Here is a 21,063-nt window from a genome sequence, read left to right as displayed (position 1 = left end):
TGGTTGGGCCATGTGCTATTTTTATTTGTGTGTCATTGCCATTTACTATATAAGAATACATTTAAAACACTGGTTCGAGAATGGAAACTTCAAATTTGGAAATGCTCAAATGCAATTAAATAATTTGAATACATTTTTATATGCAAATGAGTCTCAAAAGTATTTTCAAGTAAGAATTATAAGTAGATTGTAAAATATTTAATGCATAAGAAAAGTAATTTAATGCATTTGTAAAACATATTACTCCACAACATTAATAAGTCATCAACATAATAAGTGTATTATAACGTTGTGCTATATGTCTGATATATTTTCAAAGAATGTGTCAGCTGTTTAAGCATTCTGATCAATGAACCGATGTCCGATGCACTTTACAAACTTCAATATAATTGTTTTAATTTTATGTCCGGCGCTGTGTGTTCTAAGACGTACTTCATGTGCGCAATCTATAAGTTCGGTAATTCTATATATTGCACCTTTTTTCTTCAAATGTTTATGAAACTTAATCAGAATTGTTATCTGGACAAAATCCTGACATAGTTCAAATATCGACCATGTACGTCCAAAAATAAGGCCGCAATGTAATATTTTAGCAAAACTTTGTTAACACTCTATGGAATACTTTATTCATTAGCTCTTCATTTACCTTAATACGAATGATTATATTGACATTATATAATTAGAGTTTTAATCTGGGTTACGGGAATCCAAAAACAAGGCCACAATATTAAATCTTACAAAACCCAAATATCAGCTCTTTAACATTTTAAAGGCCACAGTTTTCACAAAATCTTTATGAAACTTAGTCAAAAAGTTTTTTGTGACAATATGTTGGCCGAATTTGTATTTTGGTCATGTGCGTTTTTTATTCTAAGTCTAGGTCAAATTAAAACAAAAATTCTTTAAACACTGTAAACGCAACATTTTTGAATCAATATTGAAGAAACTTGAAAAAACAATGTAAAGCATTTGCCAACTTTTAATCCGGCCAAGTGCGTTCAAAAACTGTGTAACCTGTGCAAATCTTACACAAATCTTGCTCTCATTTGTCCACAATTAAGATCACGAGGGCAATCTTTTTTAAATTGCCACGACACTAGAAGCCACATGTGTGACTGTCACTCGTGCAAAATGTTATGTGAAATCTATCTAAGCCGCGTTTGGATCTTGGTCTTGTGTATTCCAAAATAAGGTTTTAAGATTTACTCTTAAAAACACATTGTAATCTCTCTAAAGGCCGCATTTATTGCTCAATGTCGGTGAAACTTAGTGTTTGTTTCGCTAATAACAAGGTCGAGTTAATATCGTGATCACGTGCTTACACAAACTAGGTCATCGAGTTAAAATGTTTTGAAATTTTTGTTTTCACTTGAGAGGCCACATATAATACTCAATCTTGATGAACCTATGTCATGTTTGAATTTGGATCCGGATAGTTCTCTAAGTATGGTCTTCGACGAATGTGAACTGATATGCGCGTTTAAGAGATAGCATGACCATTTTGAATATATTTTAAGTGTAAGCATTTTAATATGAATCATATAATAAAAAGCGAAGAAGTTCTCCACTTCTGCTTCAATACGCCTTGTCATTTATTGTCCCTGAACTGACGCTCATAGTGCTAATTAGATGCACAGAAGCATACTCAAATTCAAGTTAATTATTCAAGATGAAAAAGAGATAGATTTAGCGATGAGTCGATGGAAGGATAGATGGATGGATGGATGGATGGATGGAGAAAAAGACACAGGCAGGAAGAATAGGAGGAAGGGAGATACTTTTATGCTTTTAACTTAGCAGACGTGATAGCATGATAAAATGAATAGTCACAATCTTTATCCTTATTCTTAAATACAATTTTAACGTTGTTCTGCATGGATAGGTTTTCAAAGAATCGAAAACGTCAAGCTAATGAGCCTGGTCAGTAGGTCAATGTACAATTTCGAGAAAAAAAAGTAAATACTATAATATCAACGACACGTCGTCTAGCAATGATGAACGTAAGCCCAATCTAAAGTGCGCATGGCTAACAATTTTGGTCATTCTATGTCCAGGGTCCGTCGTCGTTTTTCATGCGTCATTCGATGTAATAATTCAATATGTATTGCTCAAGAGCCCCCATTTTTCAACTTATTATGATGAAACTTTGTCAGGACGTTTATCTTGAAAAAAAGGGCTATGACCGAAACCGCGTTTCCAGTGTAAAAAAGGACACCATATATTTGTTATCGATATTTCCAAATTGTTTAGTCAATCAGAAGAAACGATTTCAGAGAGTTTATCTGTATAATATCTAGGCCAAGTATGAAACTCGGTAACGTATGCATAAAACCAAGGGACTCAGGTCAGATCTGAGGAAGACATTGTTTACCCAAGCTTTTAAGAATTTTCATCTGGACGATATAGAGTTTAAATTCGAATCTAGATAAAGTTTGTCCGAAGCTTGGTCGTCATTTCGATTCGAAGAAAAACTTTGTAATCGATGTAAAAGCTTCACTCATAACTCAATCCTGAAACATTTTTATCAGATTGTTTATCTAAAACAGTATCATCATTAGAATATTAAAATGATTTGCAAAACAGTTATAATATACTGCTACATTACAAAATATCTTTCAGACGAAAAAAGTAAATCTTGGTTTCCTAGCAAAAAGGTGTATTTGAAAGGTCAGACATTAATCGATACTTTCCGAGTTGAACGTCAAACAGAAGTTATCGAGAGGCGTATTTTTGTTATACTTGTATTATATAATATAAAGACATGCGACCACATGGACCTTCAATTGTGTGCCTGTCAAACAATATAAGATCTCTCTTAATTGCATAACAATATAAGAGACTCATAACAACATGGCGCAAGATGATGTGGACGAAGAGGAAACAACACAAGCACAAGCCTTTGTGTATCCTTTTAATTATAAAAAGGGTTTTGTTTTAAATACAATTTTTTAATATCGTCTATCCCCGGGTCCTTAAGCTGGAAGAAATATCAGCAATATAATTGTGCGGATAGTCTGCTGTTTTGGGTAATATAAAACGTGTTTTATTTTAATTTCTGTAATGGTTCTGAAAATTCGATTTATTAATTCTTTACAGAAAGTCGATTCATTTGCGAGAAGTGCTATTCTTGCACTTGGCGTTTGCTACCATGCATGTTTAAAGGACCGTAACGCATTTAGAACAATGATCACCGGATTTTGTAACTTACCAGGAGGCGCAGACAGAATGCTTCAAGAAATCGAGAGGTTTTTTTTTTAATACAAAATGTTGATGATTATTATTGTGTATTTTATTAGCAAAGGTGCATCGTTAAGTAGTGTAGGTGTATTTCCATTTAAATAACCTTTTTTAACCAATATTGTTTTCAGTTGCCAAGATGTCTTCCTTGATAATGTTTCACTTGATAAAAATATCGCAAGAAATACTGCTCTGAGAGAAAACATATTTATGATGGTTGTCTGCATAGAGCTGCGCATCCCACTGTTTCTTGTTGGCAAACCTGGCAGTTCTAAGTCTCTCGCAAAGACAATTGTCGCTGATGCAATGCAGGGAAATCTCTCCAGATCGGCATTATTCAAACACTTTAAGCAGGTAACATAAATAAATTCGGTATATAGTTGTTCTTAATAATATTACACTTGAAAAAAAACCCATATCGTTATCGACGCAGCATCTTTCAATTAACATAACGTATGTATTTAAACATACTGTTTTTGTATGTAATGCATGAATCCTTGAGAAATGCAGCTACGTAAGTAACGTAACTAACTTATACAATGATTATTATAATGCATGAAACAGGTCTAATTATTCAGTAAATACGTGAACGCTTGGGTTGAATTTGATATTGGGCTAGTATATAGAATTTCAATGACAAATACAAATTAAGTCGATCGCCGATTTCAAGTATTATGATTATAATTTCTGACCTGTGTTTGCATAATTTTATTGCCTACCTAATTGAGAAGAAAAAAATGTCATTTTTCTTACTAATTTCAAAGGTAAATCATCAGTAAATTAACAGAGAATGATCGCATTGAGCATGCAGCTGTTCGTCTGATTGTGGTATAGGAAGCTAGTTAAAATGAATCGATCGAGAGGGAGCGAGTACTAAAACTAATTTTGATAGAATTTAAAACTTCTGTTTCTGGACATTATGCATGTTCTAAGTCTTTTCCGATATTTAAATCGATCTTATGATGTATTGCATTCTCGTGTACAGAGAGTATTGCAATTTAATCAATCTCTAATAAACTGAGTTTGTAAAGATATCCAGAACATTTGTTATTGTTTGTACACAATAATTCGGATTCAAAGAGTGCTGTATTTTATGTTTTCAGATTAAGTTTGAATTACGCTTGCTTTGCTGTGGACAAGAAAAAATTCAATGGCACAGTGTCTTTTGATTTAACTAGTTAATGTTTTATTTAATTTAATTATGACAAATTGGGTTTAACCAAGATATTAATAGAATTGGATTATTTGATACGTTAAATATCGCTACCAAGCAAATACAACTATATGTAATATTGTGTCTGTTAATCTCCTGTATAAACCCTTTTTCAAAATTTCTCATTAAATCTTGCGTTACTCTTATAGTTTAAAAAATAAATAAATAGAAATGTGTTTTGATTAATGATTGAATGAGTCACGTTAAGTACGCCACGATCTCGATAGCGTTTCAGTTAAATATAATGCAAATCTGACAGTTTTTACACCATCAAGACAGCAAACCTCAAAATAATCGACATTCTTTTATTGTCTGTACTTTTGTTTGTACAAGTCTTAACACTTTCGTGTCATTACACATCTTTCGAATTGCTTCGTACTTTAAACAAAAGTTATTGATTAAAAACAACACTTAACATCAAATGACTTCGTTAAAGTGACTTAAATGACGTCAACATATGTTAATCTTTGCTCTATTTAACAAGGTTTAAATACATACATGTGGGTGTTCTTTTGTTGTTACTGGTGTGATTAAATAACGTGAGTATGTACGTTAAAGTCCGGATTAAACACATGAAATAATCCCAACGTATCAACCATGGACGTTATAAATATAGTAAACGAAAGTACACGTAATGTTTATGCAAACATAAACGAACAATACTAATACAATCGTAAATATCGTTTTTATGAAAATACTGTTCGATTTCACTCAAATGGTATTTGGTTTATTATTTTTAAAACTCCTTCTTTGGTGCAATCAATTTTCCATCAGTATTTGTTCGGTATTTTACTATATAATTAATAGGGTTAGGTAAAAATGTTTTTTCTTGCAGTTCTTGTAACTTGTCTTTGATATGACACATTCCCTTGTCTTACCGCTTCTGTTATCATCGTTTCTTGTATCTGTATTGTAATTAAACCAATAAACTTTAAATTCTTAATGTTTATTCCCATTGAATAAATTGATGTTTACATGTTATTTCATAATGCGCATGCAATCATTATCATTATTTCTTTCAGGTCCAGATGGTTACTTTCCAATGCAGCCCATTAGCTACTTCTGAAGGTATAATTGGCACATTCAAACAATGCGCACGGTTTCAGAAGGACAAAGATCTCGACAAGTTCGTGTCTGTGGTGGTACTTGAAGAAATTGGATTGGCAGAGGATGTTCCACAAATGCCATTAAAGGTAAAGCGATATTGTGTGTGATTGTTTAAACCAAAATGATTGTTAATCATTCTTTTCAAAAACGTGTTAAATATGTGTTTGAGCTAAGCAATAGCCAGACGCTTCTCCACTCTTGTTGATTTTTAACTGATATCTCAGTTAGACCATATTAATGACAACTTGTTGCTTAGACAATACGTATTAAAAACAAATATAAAATAAAAGAAACACATATTTCGCTATGTTTAATAAATTACACTATATATATATATATATTTCCAAAACGTTTCGTGCTAGATTGCATTTGATGGTTGCGTTGCTTATTTTTGCTTACAAAGTATGCATTGTAGATATTTTATTGTATGTGTCTAAATTACACTTTGTAGACATTACACCCACTTTTAGAAGATGGATGTGTAGAAGATGAAACACCTGAAAATTATAAAAAGGTACCTTATAGTGATGTAAATTACTTATTATTTATTATTAGTCTTTTACTATGACATACTTTCCTTTAATTAAGAACTGCATGTTAGTTACATTATTTCTCACATGATAACTGTATCGGTAAGTACTAGTATGTTTAACTATATGTTACATATAAGAAACCGACATTTGTAATGTGCGCTTATAGGACAAATTTCTTTTATAAATGGCAAGATGCTTGTTGTTCAACTAACGTGTGACGTTTTTATTATGTTATAACTCGAGTAAGGACAAAAAATATCTCGCTTTGGTGTTCATTCATACATTTAGTAGCTATAAATGGTTATTAAATTGTCATGTATTCTTCTTTAATGGCGTTTTATTCAAAAGGAAATATGAGGATGAATTTGATTTGACAATGTTTGGTTAATGATTACTTTGATGAAAACATTACACATAAAGTCAAAACGTTTATATACCATCTGTTACACAACAGTAACTCGTAACTTTGTATTTATTTGTATATCTACATGTGCATCAACATCCATTTGTATTTATATGTATTCGTACCTAAAAGTAGAATGTTTGTGTGTATTGTGTTTTTTTGCCGGTAGCCTGTGTGTACTCAAATGGAATTGTTAGAGTTGAGTTGATTTCATAACGCTGGGTCAAGTTTTACATGTTTAATAGACTAGTTCAAACATTCACACATTTGCACTGACTTTTCGGTTAGTTTGTGCATTTCAATTATCATTTGTGGTATATAATTGTTTGTATGTTTTTGACATGCTATAAAAGGATGTGCCGATGTTTCACGTTTTCTCCTGCTTGAGCAGCTGTAGGTTATACGTTTATATTTTGATTTGACTGACTGTTTTCAAAACATACGATTGTCATTTCATTTAAGGTTGCATTTATCGGAATTTCGAACTGGGCGTTGGATCCTGCGAAAATGAACAGAGGTATTTTAGTTCAAAGGGAAGTTCCAGATTTGACCGAGCTTCAAAACAGCGCAAGGTAATAAAAGCGACGTTAAAAATAAGTATGTCATTGTATTTCTCGCACTCAAAGTATTATATACGCAAGGAATTCTAAACGTTACTTTATATTTGTGTGGGCCAAATGTAAATAATCACGAGCAAATATGCGAACATTCTTGAAAATCGACATTTAGCATGTTTATTGTTTTAACGGATAATAATATGACATTATACAAATAAATAGATTATTTGTTTTGCAATAAAAACATATTTCACAATGAATGATTGTAAAACTATTCATTTAAAGAGCATTTTTGTAAGTAAAACAAATTGATTCTATGGGGATATAAAACATACAATTAAATATTCTATAAAAAATATTATTTGTGCATAATTACTCCTATTTTAGAGGGATATGTAACGCGACGGACGACCTATATCAGATTTTTATCAAGCAATGGATAGAACCTCTTGCAAGAGGATACGATGATGTATTCAAACTGGCCTCAACGAAGCGTGAATTCTTTGGTCTTCGAGACTTTTACAGGTATGTCGTAATGGTACAATTAACATTGACACATCTGCACCATGATAAAACATATATATTAATACACATCCTAGCGCAGTTGAGTCAATTCATGAAATTGCAACTATATATTCCAATATGTAGATATACTTTCATTTATAAATGTAATTGATACTATATCACAGTTAAATTAGTTTTCTTTTCCAAAACCACATGTACAATTTAGATGTTTGTTAGTGTCTGACATGTGCAATACTTTCTTATTTGAGAATCGTAATTAGTTAAAAACATAGTAAATCGTCATGAATGTCTATAATTTCAGTAAAACCATGGAAGCCAACATTTTTTGTTTTAATTTGCATTATTCATTTAGAAGTAGTTTATGTTTAATAATTGATATTGCAACAGGAGCTGTCTTATAACATTCGGACTTTTTCATTGAGAATGTTGAGATGTTCCAAAATGCCAGGCCTATTCAGTATTATGCTGATCAATATTAAGTTCTCTTTTTGTGTAATCCTTCGTATAATTTTATTGGCATGGTTTCATTTCTCATATGGATATACCATCGTTTGTATGTTGCACAGGCCAATCCATAAACTGTATTATAGTTTAGCCATACATGTCCAATGATATCCGTTAAAAGGTTTTATATTTTATGGTTAAATTTTCAACAATTATAATTTTTTAGTTGGAGAAATCACTAAAATAATAAAAATTAAATGTTCAAAATGTAAAATGTAAATTAATTTGTATTTAGATATCGAATACACAACGCACACAACATTGTCACAACTCTTACACTTCTTTACCAAAGCGAATGCTTAAGTATGCAAATTGTCAACAGTAACTTTAACAAACTGCCAATTTTCACGGTGAGCGTGTAAACACGTTTAGCTTTGTCAACGTGTATCTTTCCATCTTTCAATGTGACATGTTAATATTTGCATAAGTTGTTATTGAAAGCGACTAAATTACGTATCGTCTGAGCCAAGAACCAATGCTACGCTAACAGGCTGGGAACCTTTGTGACTTTACGTCACACGAAATTGTAATCCCGGATAAAATGTTGGAGGGTAACATTCGCTATAGGTTATTCCTTATAATCGGGTAATGTACTACAGTACACTCTGAAAAAAGGTTTTACAGTTTAGGCTGTTGTTCTGGTTTTATGTTTTGGAGATATTGATAGGATATTGATAGGATATGCAACTATGTTCACTACTTAATTCCTGCCATATGATACAGTTAGAGATAAGAGTAGAAAATTGTGCTGGAAAAGGTCACATTCCACTAGAAAACCGCCGACAAAAAGAAGGTGCAAAAACAGTCGATTTGATTTGTGTCGAGTTTTGTCTTGGAAAGAACATAACATATCCATGTAATTGCTTGATTCAGTTTAGAATGCCAATGGAGAAAATTTATGGTTATGGGGGTCTCTATGTGCAAAATATTGCATTTGTTTTCGCTTAAAGTCGTCGCTTTTACAGTCAACTATATTTGAAAAATAGTTGGCATATTGTGACCGATATTTCAGTTACCCATAATTAATTTCTTCTTGACAAATTTATTACTTTCGATTTATTGTAAAGATTGTTTCTTCTGATGTAAAAACGACATTATTCAACTTCGATGAATTAAGTATGTAAAAAAGTTCTTGTATCAGAAATTGTGGAGTATTTTACCAAACTAATATGAGATTTGGTGTATGTGTTCTCAAGTTATTGACTTTATTTGGGTTTTCAGTTGATTTTGATTTTTAATTATTGCGTGTGGTATGTATTAATATTAGTGTATGTTTATGGATGTTGTTTCTATGGTATTACTGATATTGATTGTATGCATCTAAAATATGATTATGCATGTAAATACAACGGTTCATAACAAATAACCATATAAACCCAATGATGCTTGTTTGTGTTTTATTAAAGTTTCTTTAGTTTCCAACAGTATGCCCATACGGGATTCTTTAGTAAATCTAAATAAACACTGCATTAATATTTGCATTTTTATTAGCATACAAATCTAACATGTTAAGTAAAGTAGTTATTCAGCATCAACTTCATAAAGAAGAGCAGAAGTATACACACGGTTAAATCTGTAAATTTATGAATTTGAAAATCTTTCTTTACAAACAAATAAAATCACAAATTCAAAATTAACAAATTATCATCATCAACATTCATCAACATGCCTTGAAATCGGGAACAAACAACCATATTACATTGGGCTAATACATGAACGCAATTTCAAATACAATCTGAATATCTGGAAATACGTTAAGATGCTTAAGGCAAAGATTCAACAGTCCCAGTCATAAAAGTGTGTTACAAGATCTTATTACCACTGCACCAAGTACTTTTCATGAAATGTTGTTCGATTTGTTGCACTGTTAAAATCTGTGATTACATTTTATTTCTTCAATGTTTACGTTTATGTCTTTCTTTCACGGCAATACTGACACTATCAGATAATTAAACAGAACAGTTTTATGGTTTCTCAAGACTGGGCAATAAAAAAATGTTTAAAAGAACATTACTCCATGACACTTTTGAAATTGTACTATTTTATGTTAACTGTTTATTTATCAAGATATCACTTCAAGCCTCTAACAGGTGCTCCTAAATTACAGACCAAAACCACAGTATTACTGACAAACAATCAAATCCATTAAACAGAATCGTTTTCTGGTTTCTCAAGACTGGACAATAAAAAAATGTTTAAAAGAACATTAATCCATGACACTTTTGAAAATGTACTATTTTATGTTAACTGTTTATTTATCAAGATATCACTTCAAGGTTCTAACAGGTGCTCCTAAATTACAGACCAAAACCACAGTAATACTGACAAACAATCAAATCCATTTTAATATTAATAATTAATGTATATTCTTACAACCATGCAATTATTTGATGGTAAATTAAGCAAAGCAAAACAGTTTGAATTTGAATGACCTGACTAATATTCTGGTTTTAAATATTTTGCTCGTGGCACATATAATTTGCATAATCAAATACATTTAAATAGAATTTGTTAAAAATATATTATTGTGATAAAGAAAAAAAACATGTGTAAACAAAAAACAGTAAATTGAGTAAGTACCTCAAACAAAACATGCTAAGACACCTCAAGAACTAAGCTTTGGATGGAAAGGCACATTCGACCAAGCTTGTGTATCACTTTATATGAAATCATGTCCAGCAAAAGATCTTTTCTTGACTACATGTCTTTTTGGAGTACGTTGACATGTTTATGACTGTAACCAGAATCTTTTAGAAATTCGGTGTTATTGTTTGCGTTGTGGTACGCAAGATAAGGCCGGTTTGATATGTGGAATCTTCTAATGAGTAATAGTGGCTGGTAATCCATTCGTGGTGCACATGTCATCCGATATCTTAAAATAGACATTTATCTTATATCAATATAAAACACTATTTATTATAAGGCATATGAATTTTAATCTTTGGTATAGTTTTCTTACTACACAAGTGTATTTACGTAGATACAAATATCAATTACAGATGCACAGTGACAAAACTTAAATAATATGTCAAGCATATGTCAAATGCTGTTCACCACACAATATAGCCCAACATGTAAAATGTAACATAATCTTCAAAAAATCATCAAATACTTAATAATGCATTGTTTCAAAGCCGTTTATCTATAATAGATAAATTCTCCTCACATATCTATTTTTTCAATAAATCAACACCAGTATACTTTACCCTACCCACCATTAACATTGTTTATTGTATATTAAAAAAAACTTGGTGTTCATACGGCTGACAACACATCAACATTAACATTAAAAGCTTATTGATATTATAACCTTGAACGCTAGATTGATATATATATATGAATGAGTCCAGCATCCGATCAGCCTAATCAGTCGATTTGTTTAAGTCTCTACACATCCAGGATCCATTCTGGATTAATCTGATCTTTAAGGGATAGCTTCGACCTGAAAACATATATAGGTAATTATAAGTAGATATACATGTATACGATCTGCAATATTGTTAACAAATCAATGTTATAACACTGCAATGAAAGTTCAGTGGTTGAGCATTTGTCTAGAGTGAATGAGGTTGTGAGTTCAATACATGGCCGCATCAGACCAAAGACGTACAGAAACGGTACCATTGGCTTCATGTGGTTAACGCTCATAAATATGCAAGAAAACACTGGTTTCTTCTATAAAAATAAATTCAAACCCTCGTGGTAATAAAATTCATCAATAAGTTGTTGTAGAATGTCATTTATTTAAGTTTTCAAACCTTTTTTCACAATCGACCTGAAACAAATTACTATAATCTAACAATAAAAGATAATAAAAAATATCATACAGATGCCAAACAGTCTATTTTATAAAATAAACATTGAAAATGAGATCAATAGATCATTCCTTTTTCAACTTATGTATCACACAAATTATCCGTCCTGTTGTCCCTTGCACTCTCATACAAGGTGAAAGCCCCGTCTATATTGTACGTCTATGTTAAGAGAAAACAAGATTGAACTAGGTTAGATGGTGAAAATACATAGGGCATGAATATCCCATCAAATGGCAATGTTATGAACGTAACTAAGCTGAGTCTGTAATATTTTCAAAAGATACTTAGGGCAGACTTCCATGTCAAATTAAAATTTATGTTTAATCCTAAAACGGTAAAGAAAAAATATAAATTGATAAATTTCAGGTGTATTGTACATTTGCATTTTCTTACACAGTACATTGTTTACGCGTGCAGATGGTTGAGAACAACTTATTGTGTCATCCAATACACCTAAGGCCATCTACATCCATAATAATATAACAATTATGATGATTATATAGCGAACTCTTACTAATCTTTACCTGGGGCCTATCAATAATATGTAGTTAAGCTGGACAGCAAGTTTTTCCACGATAATAGAAGGGAGGCTGCTACTAAGAACTTTTTGTACCCTAACACAGGTTGCATCGCATGGTTGACTTGATTCCAGCTTGGCGGTTCCCTGCTTTATATGAAAATGCGTTGTAAATAGTTGAATTAGGATTCAGCAACTTTTATTCTGTACAATTGTATAGTGTACATGTACACTTGTTAGATACCGACTTCAAGCAGATTATTGAAACTTATCGTACAGCTGCAAGTATTCAAGATGCTAATTTGTTTTTTCATCGACTTACTTTCAGATTGGGCTATTATCTTGTATTCATTATCATAATTTAGAATATTAGATATGTTAAGATGTATATCTTCAGTTTCAGATCTGTAGTTTAATCATTCATGTGTTGTTTTGTTAAATATTTAAACCTGTTTAAGTTTAGAAAACTGTAAATTACCTTTATATGCCACGTGTAAATATACACATGTGCTGCGTTGACATCGATAGAATTAACATAAATATATCTCTATATCAATAATTGATTTATTTGCAGATCGATTGTGTAGAATCGGAAACCACAACGTTTTACACTTTACAATTGTACAAAACAGATAATATTTGCTGTATTAAAGCATTTAAAAAATGCTCTGTTAAGCACATGAGAAGAATATTTAACACTTGCAACTTTTCTGGTGATGATATATTATTTGTGGACTTTCCCGTCCATAGTTGTGGCATTTGCAATATGAATATAGGTAACAACTTCAGTTAACGCGCATCATGCAAATTGCATTTATATAGACTTTATTGTGGCCGTTGAAATTTGCATTTATTTTCTGATGTTGCAGTGTGGTGAAGATGGTCTTTAAATTTGTGAATGAAAGAAAAACACAGCCATCACGGTTCCAAATTGTGCATGCTATTAAACGCAATTTTGGTGGCCTCGACACTCTAGAGCCAGATCATTATTTCATGGAGTACTTGTGTAAAGATTTTAGAGAGGTACTGATAAATAAAATCGTATACTAGTTCCTTTCAAGTTGGACACCGTTTAACAAATTATGTGCAAATGACATTAATGAGCGTTTGTAATTAATAAAATGCAAGCAATAATATTTTTGAATTTTAGCCCAGCAGTGATGATCCTGATTGTAGTGCTAAAGGATTGGTAGAAGCAAGTCTTTCCGAAAGTCGAAAATCCGGAACGTACGTAATATAATTATTGGACACGTATTTTCACATTGTTGATATAAAGTATGTTTATCTTTTCATGTCTGAAGTCATGTTGTGGTTAAATATGTGAAGTAAAATATATTTATTTTTTATTGTATTCATATCTTCCTGAACAAAAAAGTTTTCTACGCACATTCCACAATTAAGGAAAATTAATAAAGCATACATATATTTCATTTGATAATACGAGTGAAAGATTTATCAGATTCATCATTCGATATAAGGTTACAGTTTACATATTATCATCAATATTATTATTATTATTATTATTATTCAACTTGTTAATTTAAATTTTATGGAATCACATGATGGTCCGCATCCTTTTCATTGTAGATGTTTTTCACTGTTATGGCAAAATGATGACTTTGGATACGCAATTTGGAAATAAATTTGTTATCATGTAAGAGTATTGCTATTAAGGTTTTAGCACGTACCCACTTGTCCAAGTGTACAATAAAATAGAATCGTCAACTGGTTTTTTAGGGTGAGTCGCTATTTGCTGTTATTAACGGAAAACTACGGTGCATTGTCTATGATACGACAACAGTTCTTTAAAGATGAAGACAAAAGACCAGTCATTATATTCGGGAGTAATTTCCGCTCCGACCGGGAATACACACAGGTATGGATGTTTGCTTTCGAAGTAAAAACATACTTAAAAACAAACGTTTACTTTAAAGTGAATTCGTTCGACGCTATAATGTGAATATACACGCGCTCGGAATTGCGCAGTTAAATACTAATTATGACATTCCCAATAATTCTTGTTAACTAGAAGTTTTTACTTCAGGTTTGTCGCAATATAAACAAAATTAAGGTATGTATGGGAACTGGTAAAACCGTCATCCTGCTAAATTTAGACAATTTGTACGAAAGTTTGTATGACGCATTAAACCAAAACTACGTTTACTTCGGAGGCGAGAGATACGTTGACCTAGGTCTCGGAACACACAGGGTGAAATGTCCTGTACATCGGAATTTTAGGTGAGATGTAGCAGACAATGGTTAATGTGTTTTGTAGTAAATTGTAAATAATATGGTAAATTCGTACACTTTTTATTATTAATTATAGGAAGCGTAATACTAAAAGTTGACTTTTGTTCTATTTTTGCTTTAAATAGGCTTATTGTTGTTGCTGAAAAGCAAACTGTCTACACAAAGTTTCCTATTCCACTTATCAACCGATTGGAAAAGCATATTATAACAGGCACCACGATGCTAGATGAACGGCACAAGTTTTTAGCAAAAGACCTTCAAACTTGGACAATCAACGTATTGTAAGTGTTTATGTGTTTGCAAGATACATTATTCATCTGAAACGTTCTATTAAATATTATCGAATATTCCTTCTGAGTTTGATCAAAATAACTACTTTCGATAATTCAATCATGTATCAAACACGTTCAACACGTTAATGGAACATACCGTCCGTATTTCCCTTGGTTGACCCAAATGATACACAATTCATATTATCAACGAATTAAGTTTTGTATTGTAAATGTCAGTAAATATTCAGCTTGTATAACAAAACAGGGGTACGAACTCATTCGATAAAAGCATAAACACCGACGTGATTATTGGATTTCACGACGATGCATGTTCTGCAAGTATCATGTACGTTATCGACCAGCTTAAAACACGTAACAGTGAGGACAATGAAGTCTCAGAAAGTGAGGTATATTATTTTTGTATTTTAAATTAATAATAAAACACGCATGTTTGATGCCATTGTCGTATCTTTGTCTTCACATACTCATACAAGTAACGCATTGTTGTTTTTTACTTAGCGGATTTCATAGTACACATTTTATCAAATGATTTGGGTTTTAACCGGTATCAGAAATACAAATACTATTTAAGTTCGAAGTATGTGTGTTGAAAAGTCGATATATATTAGCTAGAGAGATGTTTAAAACAATTTTGCTTAATCATGCACGAAATCACAATTTGGGAGTTTCTCTGTAAAATGAGTTAGATATCATACACGTGCCACAATATATTAAATGTTTTACTCCGTTATGACATGATGCCTTCGTGCGACTAGATTAAATTGTTGATAACTTAAAATATAAGTGACAGATTTATAAATGCATATTTCATATAAATTTAACATTACCTGTCAAAGCATCGGGAATACCAAACTTACGCATTGGCGAAATACAAATGTCCGTGAAATTAAATGTTAGTCACCGGAGAAGTCAAATTGTAAGGTTAATTCATTAAAATTGAGAATTATTAACACTTATTAGTGGTGTGAATTTGCTAAATCAGAAAGGTGTCGTCGAAGTTGTCGTCGGAAGTTTTTACAAAACTGCTACGCATCGGTCAACGTTTTTTAAACAGAACAAAACTAAATAAGATCGCGTGAGATGTGTGTCACATAAATATATACTATAGGATGGATCTTTACTATTTGTTAATGCATTAAAACTATAAACTAGAAACAAACAGAAACGGCTAATAATGGATGTTTTTTATTTACGTCTGCCATATAATTATACAATATTTGAAATAACGTGTAGTCCCTTATACCAGCTTTAAAGATATTTTTTCGTTTCAGGGCATGCATACATATATTGAATTGACAACATTTTAACAACAACTATTTTGTCGCTTTCAATGAATGTGCCTGCCGTTTTCTGTTCGTTATTTTACCTGAATAGCGAACGTTTGATAATGCGATTTGATGTGTTTTAGTCATTTCAATACTGCAATATCTTTCAGTTTTTAATTATGTTTTAAAATATTTATAGGAGTGAAATAAGGCAGCCTCGTGTATGTTTTAGTGTCATACTTTAAATCAAACATTGGCTATTTTGGTGTTGAAATTATAATATATAGATCGATATTTCCGATACAATTAACTTGTATAGCCCAACATATTCATCCAGAAATATCCCAGGATTAATGCATATTCAATTGTATCAACAATATCGATTACGTGAAATTGACAATAATTAACGAATGTATTTCATAGATTTAGTGTAATACGAGAAAGATAGTATTAAACTGTCATTAAAGCCCAAATAGTAATCAAAATGTGTTGTAGACAAAACAATGTTTGCACATGTACAATTCACTCCCCAGATTTCAGCTTCATAAAGTATAATACGTTTTACCATAAATAATTTAATTCAATCAGTCAGGCTAGACCAAAAGGTCGTTGGTGATAAATAATGGAAGTTATTGTTTTTTGGGCTTTTGCTGCTAATTTTTGTTGTTCATGACCATGATCATTGACTAAGGAGCAATAACAGAATATACCTTTATACATAAGTAATATTAAAGGAGTCTCTTTAAAATTCATCACCCCTTTTTATCGATGTGACCCTACATATCTTAAACAGGAATGTATGTTTTATTGATTGTAACTTTCCAAACTGTCTTATTGCAAAATAAAGAATGAAGTAATTGGGTTCGTTTCATTTAAATATAGTTTCAGCACATTTTGCAATACAGTTTATAAAATCATCTGCGAATGACAAACACGTTCAGGGTTAGTGTAAAAAACAAGGATTACCGATCCACCATGTTGTCGCACAAGTATCATTAATTAATTTATTAACATATAAAAAGAAAACCGTTGTTATATGTCCTTGCTTGGTAATTTGTTTCGTAATTGTAGCCTAAATTTAGAATAAGGCAAATTATACTTTCGCATCAATCCTCCGGAACTTGGCCAGTATATAATACAAAGTTAACTATTATTCGTGAAACTGTTACTAAAACGACTTTTATTTGCTCATAAAAATCGTTATGAAAGACATTCATTTAATACTTCGATTGCATATATATATATATATATATATAGTCAACTGAAGGTATAAAATGCAAAACATCTTTAGTCTCATCCTGGTAAATCTCATGCCCAAATAAAAATGCATTTTGGATATTCAGCCATGATTGTGTATTAAATTGGATAATCGATATATATCATTTTATTCGCATTTTTATTGTAAATTGGTGATTATTTGGTGTCAAAGAGAAAACAATATCATAAACATACAAACTCCGACGCAAATGGTAAGCGCTTGAATACTTCTTTTGATAATGTTTATTTTGTAAACTTTTTCGTCCAAAAATACTAACACTCCACTATATTGGACTATGACTATATTTAATTTCCAACTTATTTCAAAATGATTATATGTTATACACCTATTATCAAATTATCCAGTAAAACATCTTTCAGTTTCATAGAAACACAGAAACACACAATATCAAACTAAGATAACACATACTAGCAAGCATATATTTGAAACTACACAGGAAATAGTTTCTGTGTCTTTTTAAAAGCTTCGACCAGTGTTCAAAAGCTCGTCACTGATCTTTCAAGCTCACCCAAGCGTTGATGTAATCAGGCACTGACGAGTTTCAATGTAGAAAATTGCAAATCAGGTGATCACCGCTGTAGGTTCTGGATGCATTGATTACTGATGTACGCGACGGTCCGCCTAGGCGATGACGTTGCCATTGTAGCTGCTCATGTGTATTGTCATGATGACCTAGATTTTGGGGAAGAAAACAAGAATATGTTGCTTCAAACGAAGCTGCAACATGTTCAATCCTTTCGACCTCAAATACTGTATCAACCTTTAATGGATAAAATGAGTTAGCGTTATAAGTACCTACGCATTATTTGCCTAATTCCAAAGTTTAAAAATCTGGATAATTCATAGCCTAGTGAGTGTCACATCGTTTTTTGATCATGGATTGCTGAAAGATTTATCTTTTTTCTAAAATGCTCAGTATGAAGATTAAGATAAAGTTTTTATATCCGTGTACATGATTTGCATTCGATTAAGGACAAATATAAATGTTGCAATATATGGGACTGATTAAATGGTTAATATTGTTGTTAAAAATGGTGTTTATTTAATTTAAAACGCGGCCAAGCATTAAATAAATTTAAAATACGGTTCTTGATTGATTTGCTGTAGTTTTTTTTTTACATTTTACTTCATATTTGCATTTTGTATAACTATACTTTCCACCCTACGTGTTAAAAACATGATAAATCAAGTATCCATTGTAATTTTTCGTGTGAGATCAGTATTGTCTATCCTGCTAGGAGTTAGGGCATATGCTCTCTTAGTGAATGAAGGTAATTAGATTGTCATGCAATAATAATGCATTGTCTAGATGCAGAACGCAAGCTCTGTTAAATGAGACTTCAAATGTGAGTGTACGATATTCAACTTGAATTATAGCTGTTTAACGAAATTTACCAATGAAGATTAATTTTCCTGATGTCTTCAATAGTTGATAATGAGTGTTTTCCACTTTTGGCGCTGCAAGTAAATAAATTTTGATTGCTATTTAATTGTAGATACTTGAACAGGCAAAGCAGCTCCTTTTATGGTGCGCAACACCCGAGTCCTTGCTGCTGAACAATCAGTCACAAATGGAACAGCTAAGAGACGTGTATTATTATCAACAAGAGCATGGCAGTCTATTATCGTATCTATACAACATGATTGTGGAAAAGTCTGTAAAACCACTATTTGCTCAGGTAATTTTGTATTATATTTGGCAACTGTTGAGTACCCTTTTGGTCTCCCTAGATGGGACTATATATATCTTCCCCATGTCCACGATACTTGTCCGTCCGTCAGTTTGTTAGTCCGTCAATCTGAAATACTAGTATTGGTAACTGCTATTACCAAAAACGTACTGCAAATATGTCGATGAAAATGTGCATATTCAAAAAGGGCACTGTAAAGATTATGTATGACCTTTTATCACCAGAGGTAAAATGGCAGTCGATGTTACTAAAAGTAGAACACCACTTAAAGGGATCTTTTCACGCTTTGGTAAATTGACAAAATTGAAAAAAGTTGTTTCAGATTCGCACATTTTCGTTTTAGTTATGATATTTGTGAGGAAACAGTAATACTGAACATTTACCATGGTCTAATATAGCCATTATATGCATCTTTTGACGATTTTAAAACCTAAAAATTATAAAGCGTTGCAACGCGAAACGATTGAATAATTTGGAGAGTTCTGTTTTTGTCGTTAAATTTTGTGAAACTACAAAGATTGCTTATATAAGGTATAAAATACGTCAACTATGTGTACTCGGCGGAATAGCTCAGTAGGCTAAAGCGTTTTTACTTCAGGACTCTGGCAGGACTCCAGGGGTCACTGGTTCGAAACCTGCTCCGGGCAATGTTCTTTTCCTTTTTTTAATGTTATTCTTGATTTTTTACTGGAGCTTTTACGATCCAATGTTTACATTTATCAATATAAAGCATTTAATGAATAAGTTAAAAAATGCCAAAATCTGTGAAAAGGCCCCTTTTTAAGCGGGGCTGAACGATTTTGTCAAATAGTTATGTATTTATATAAAATGTGTAAAAAACTAATTATGCATATATTTCAATATAAATTAAAATAAAAGTTAAGAAGAACATGTGTCGAAAAATGCGAAATAAGCTAGTTATTAAAAAATCTTAAATCGAAAATTTCTGTTCAGTCGAATTCGCAGGCATGTATATCATGCATGTACGATATGAATCTAAATTTAGTTTTACGGATCATTTTAATTTCCTGCAGTGAGATTTATTCATACGACACACGGACATTAACACTAACTCCGATCCTAATAGACGGACGAATGCTTCGGGAAATATGTTCGACATATTTTTGTCACAATCGGCTAGGGCGCTTATTTGTCTTTGCTGCATTTTAAGAAATTCGTCTTCAATGTATAATCTTACTTGCTTATTTTGTGTTATTGTAACATATTTTCATCAATATATAACAATTTCACACATATAAAAATCGTGAAGTCCCGCTTTAAGGACTTTTGTAATAACACAAGATGTTATCACCATTATAGGTTTAGCATATGCCTGTCTGTTAATCCATCTCTCTGTAAATTCGTCCGTCCGGCTGTTTTTCCGTCTTCAAAAACTGATATAACTGAATCTTCAATACTACTAGACCCTGAATTTATCACGAAGGACTGAAGATACTTGAATTAAATTGTGTATTTGTATTAATGCCGAAGCATTATAATTTGCCTTTTTCTACAACATTTTGTTTGGTCTTTTAAGGTTGATAGCATCGCATAGAAAGGAAACATATGTAAACATAAATCATCGTTTACATATATAAACTGCTGCGAAATAAATTTTGAACGTCAAGAGAATCTAGCAAATATCATATATATGCTATGAAAGTGCAGAAAAAAAACAACAATACCTTAATGGCAGCTCGTATTGCAAACAAAAGTTATTTTAAAATTATAATTAAATATTTGCTTATACAAAAATGAATCTTGATGTAAACTTGATAAACTGTGCGGTATACTATTCAAAAGGTTCTTACATAAGAAATCGAGGACAAATAGCTTGATACTTTTACGTTGAGGACTTTAAAAACAAAACCCTT

At 31.7% G+C, this 21,063-nt stretch overlaps 1 protein-coding gene across 7 annotated transcripts in view; it reads left to right on the top strand.

The window, feature by feature from the left end:
- The window catches only part of LOC127834427 (E3 ubiquitin-protein ligase rnf213-alpha-like), a 157,757-nt gene that overhangs the window by 81,327 nt on the left and 55,367 nt on the right, over nucleotides 1–21,063 (top strand). For all 7 annotated transcript variants that reach the window (XM_052360263.1, XM_052360260.1, XM_052360259.1 and 4 more), the window contains 13 exons: nucleotides 3,097–3,245; nucleotides 3,369–3,591; nucleotides 5,473–5,643; nucleotides 6,009–6,071; nucleotides 6,956–7,065; nucleotides 7,438–7,575; nucleotides 13,281–13,434; nucleotides 13,562–13,638; nucleotides 14,149–14,287; nucleotides 14,456–14,649; nucleotides 14,787–14,942; nucleotides 15,199–15,340; nucleotides 18,995–19,177. In XM_052360263.1, the coding sequence (XP_052216223.1) occupies nucleotides 3,097–3,245; nucleotides 3,369–3,591; nucleotides 5,473–5,643; nucleotides 6,009–6,071; nucleotides 6,956–7,065; nucleotides 7,438–7,575; nucleotides 13,281–13,434; nucleotides 13,562–13,638; nucleotides 14,149–14,287; nucleotides 14,456–14,649; nucleotides 14,787–14,942; nucleotides 15,199–15,340; nucleotides 18,995–19,177 (1,899 nt within the window). The remainder of the gene's footprint in view (nucleotides 1–3,096; nucleotides 3,246–3,368; nucleotides 3,592–5,472; nucleotides 5,644–6,008; nucleotides 6,072–6,955; nucleotides 7,066–7,437; nucleotides 7,576–13,280; nucleotides 13,435–13,561; nucleotides 13,639–14,148; nucleotides 14,288–14,455; nucleotides 14,650–14,786; nucleotides 14,943–15,198; nucleotides 15,341–18,994; nucleotides 19,178–21,063) is intronic.

This window comes from Dreissena polymorpha, chromosome 6, assembly GCF_020536995.1.
Source record: "Dreissena polymorpha isolate Duluth1 chromosome 6, UMN_Dpol_1.0, whole genome shotgun sequence".
In the NCBI taxonomy this organism is placed as follows: domain Eukaryota; kingdom Metazoa; phylum Mollusca; class Bivalvia; order Myida; family Dreissenidae; genus Dreissena; species Dreissena polymorpha.
The sequence above is the reverse complement of the archived record's forward strand: the minus strand, read 5'-3'. Positions and strand labels throughout refer to the sequence as shown.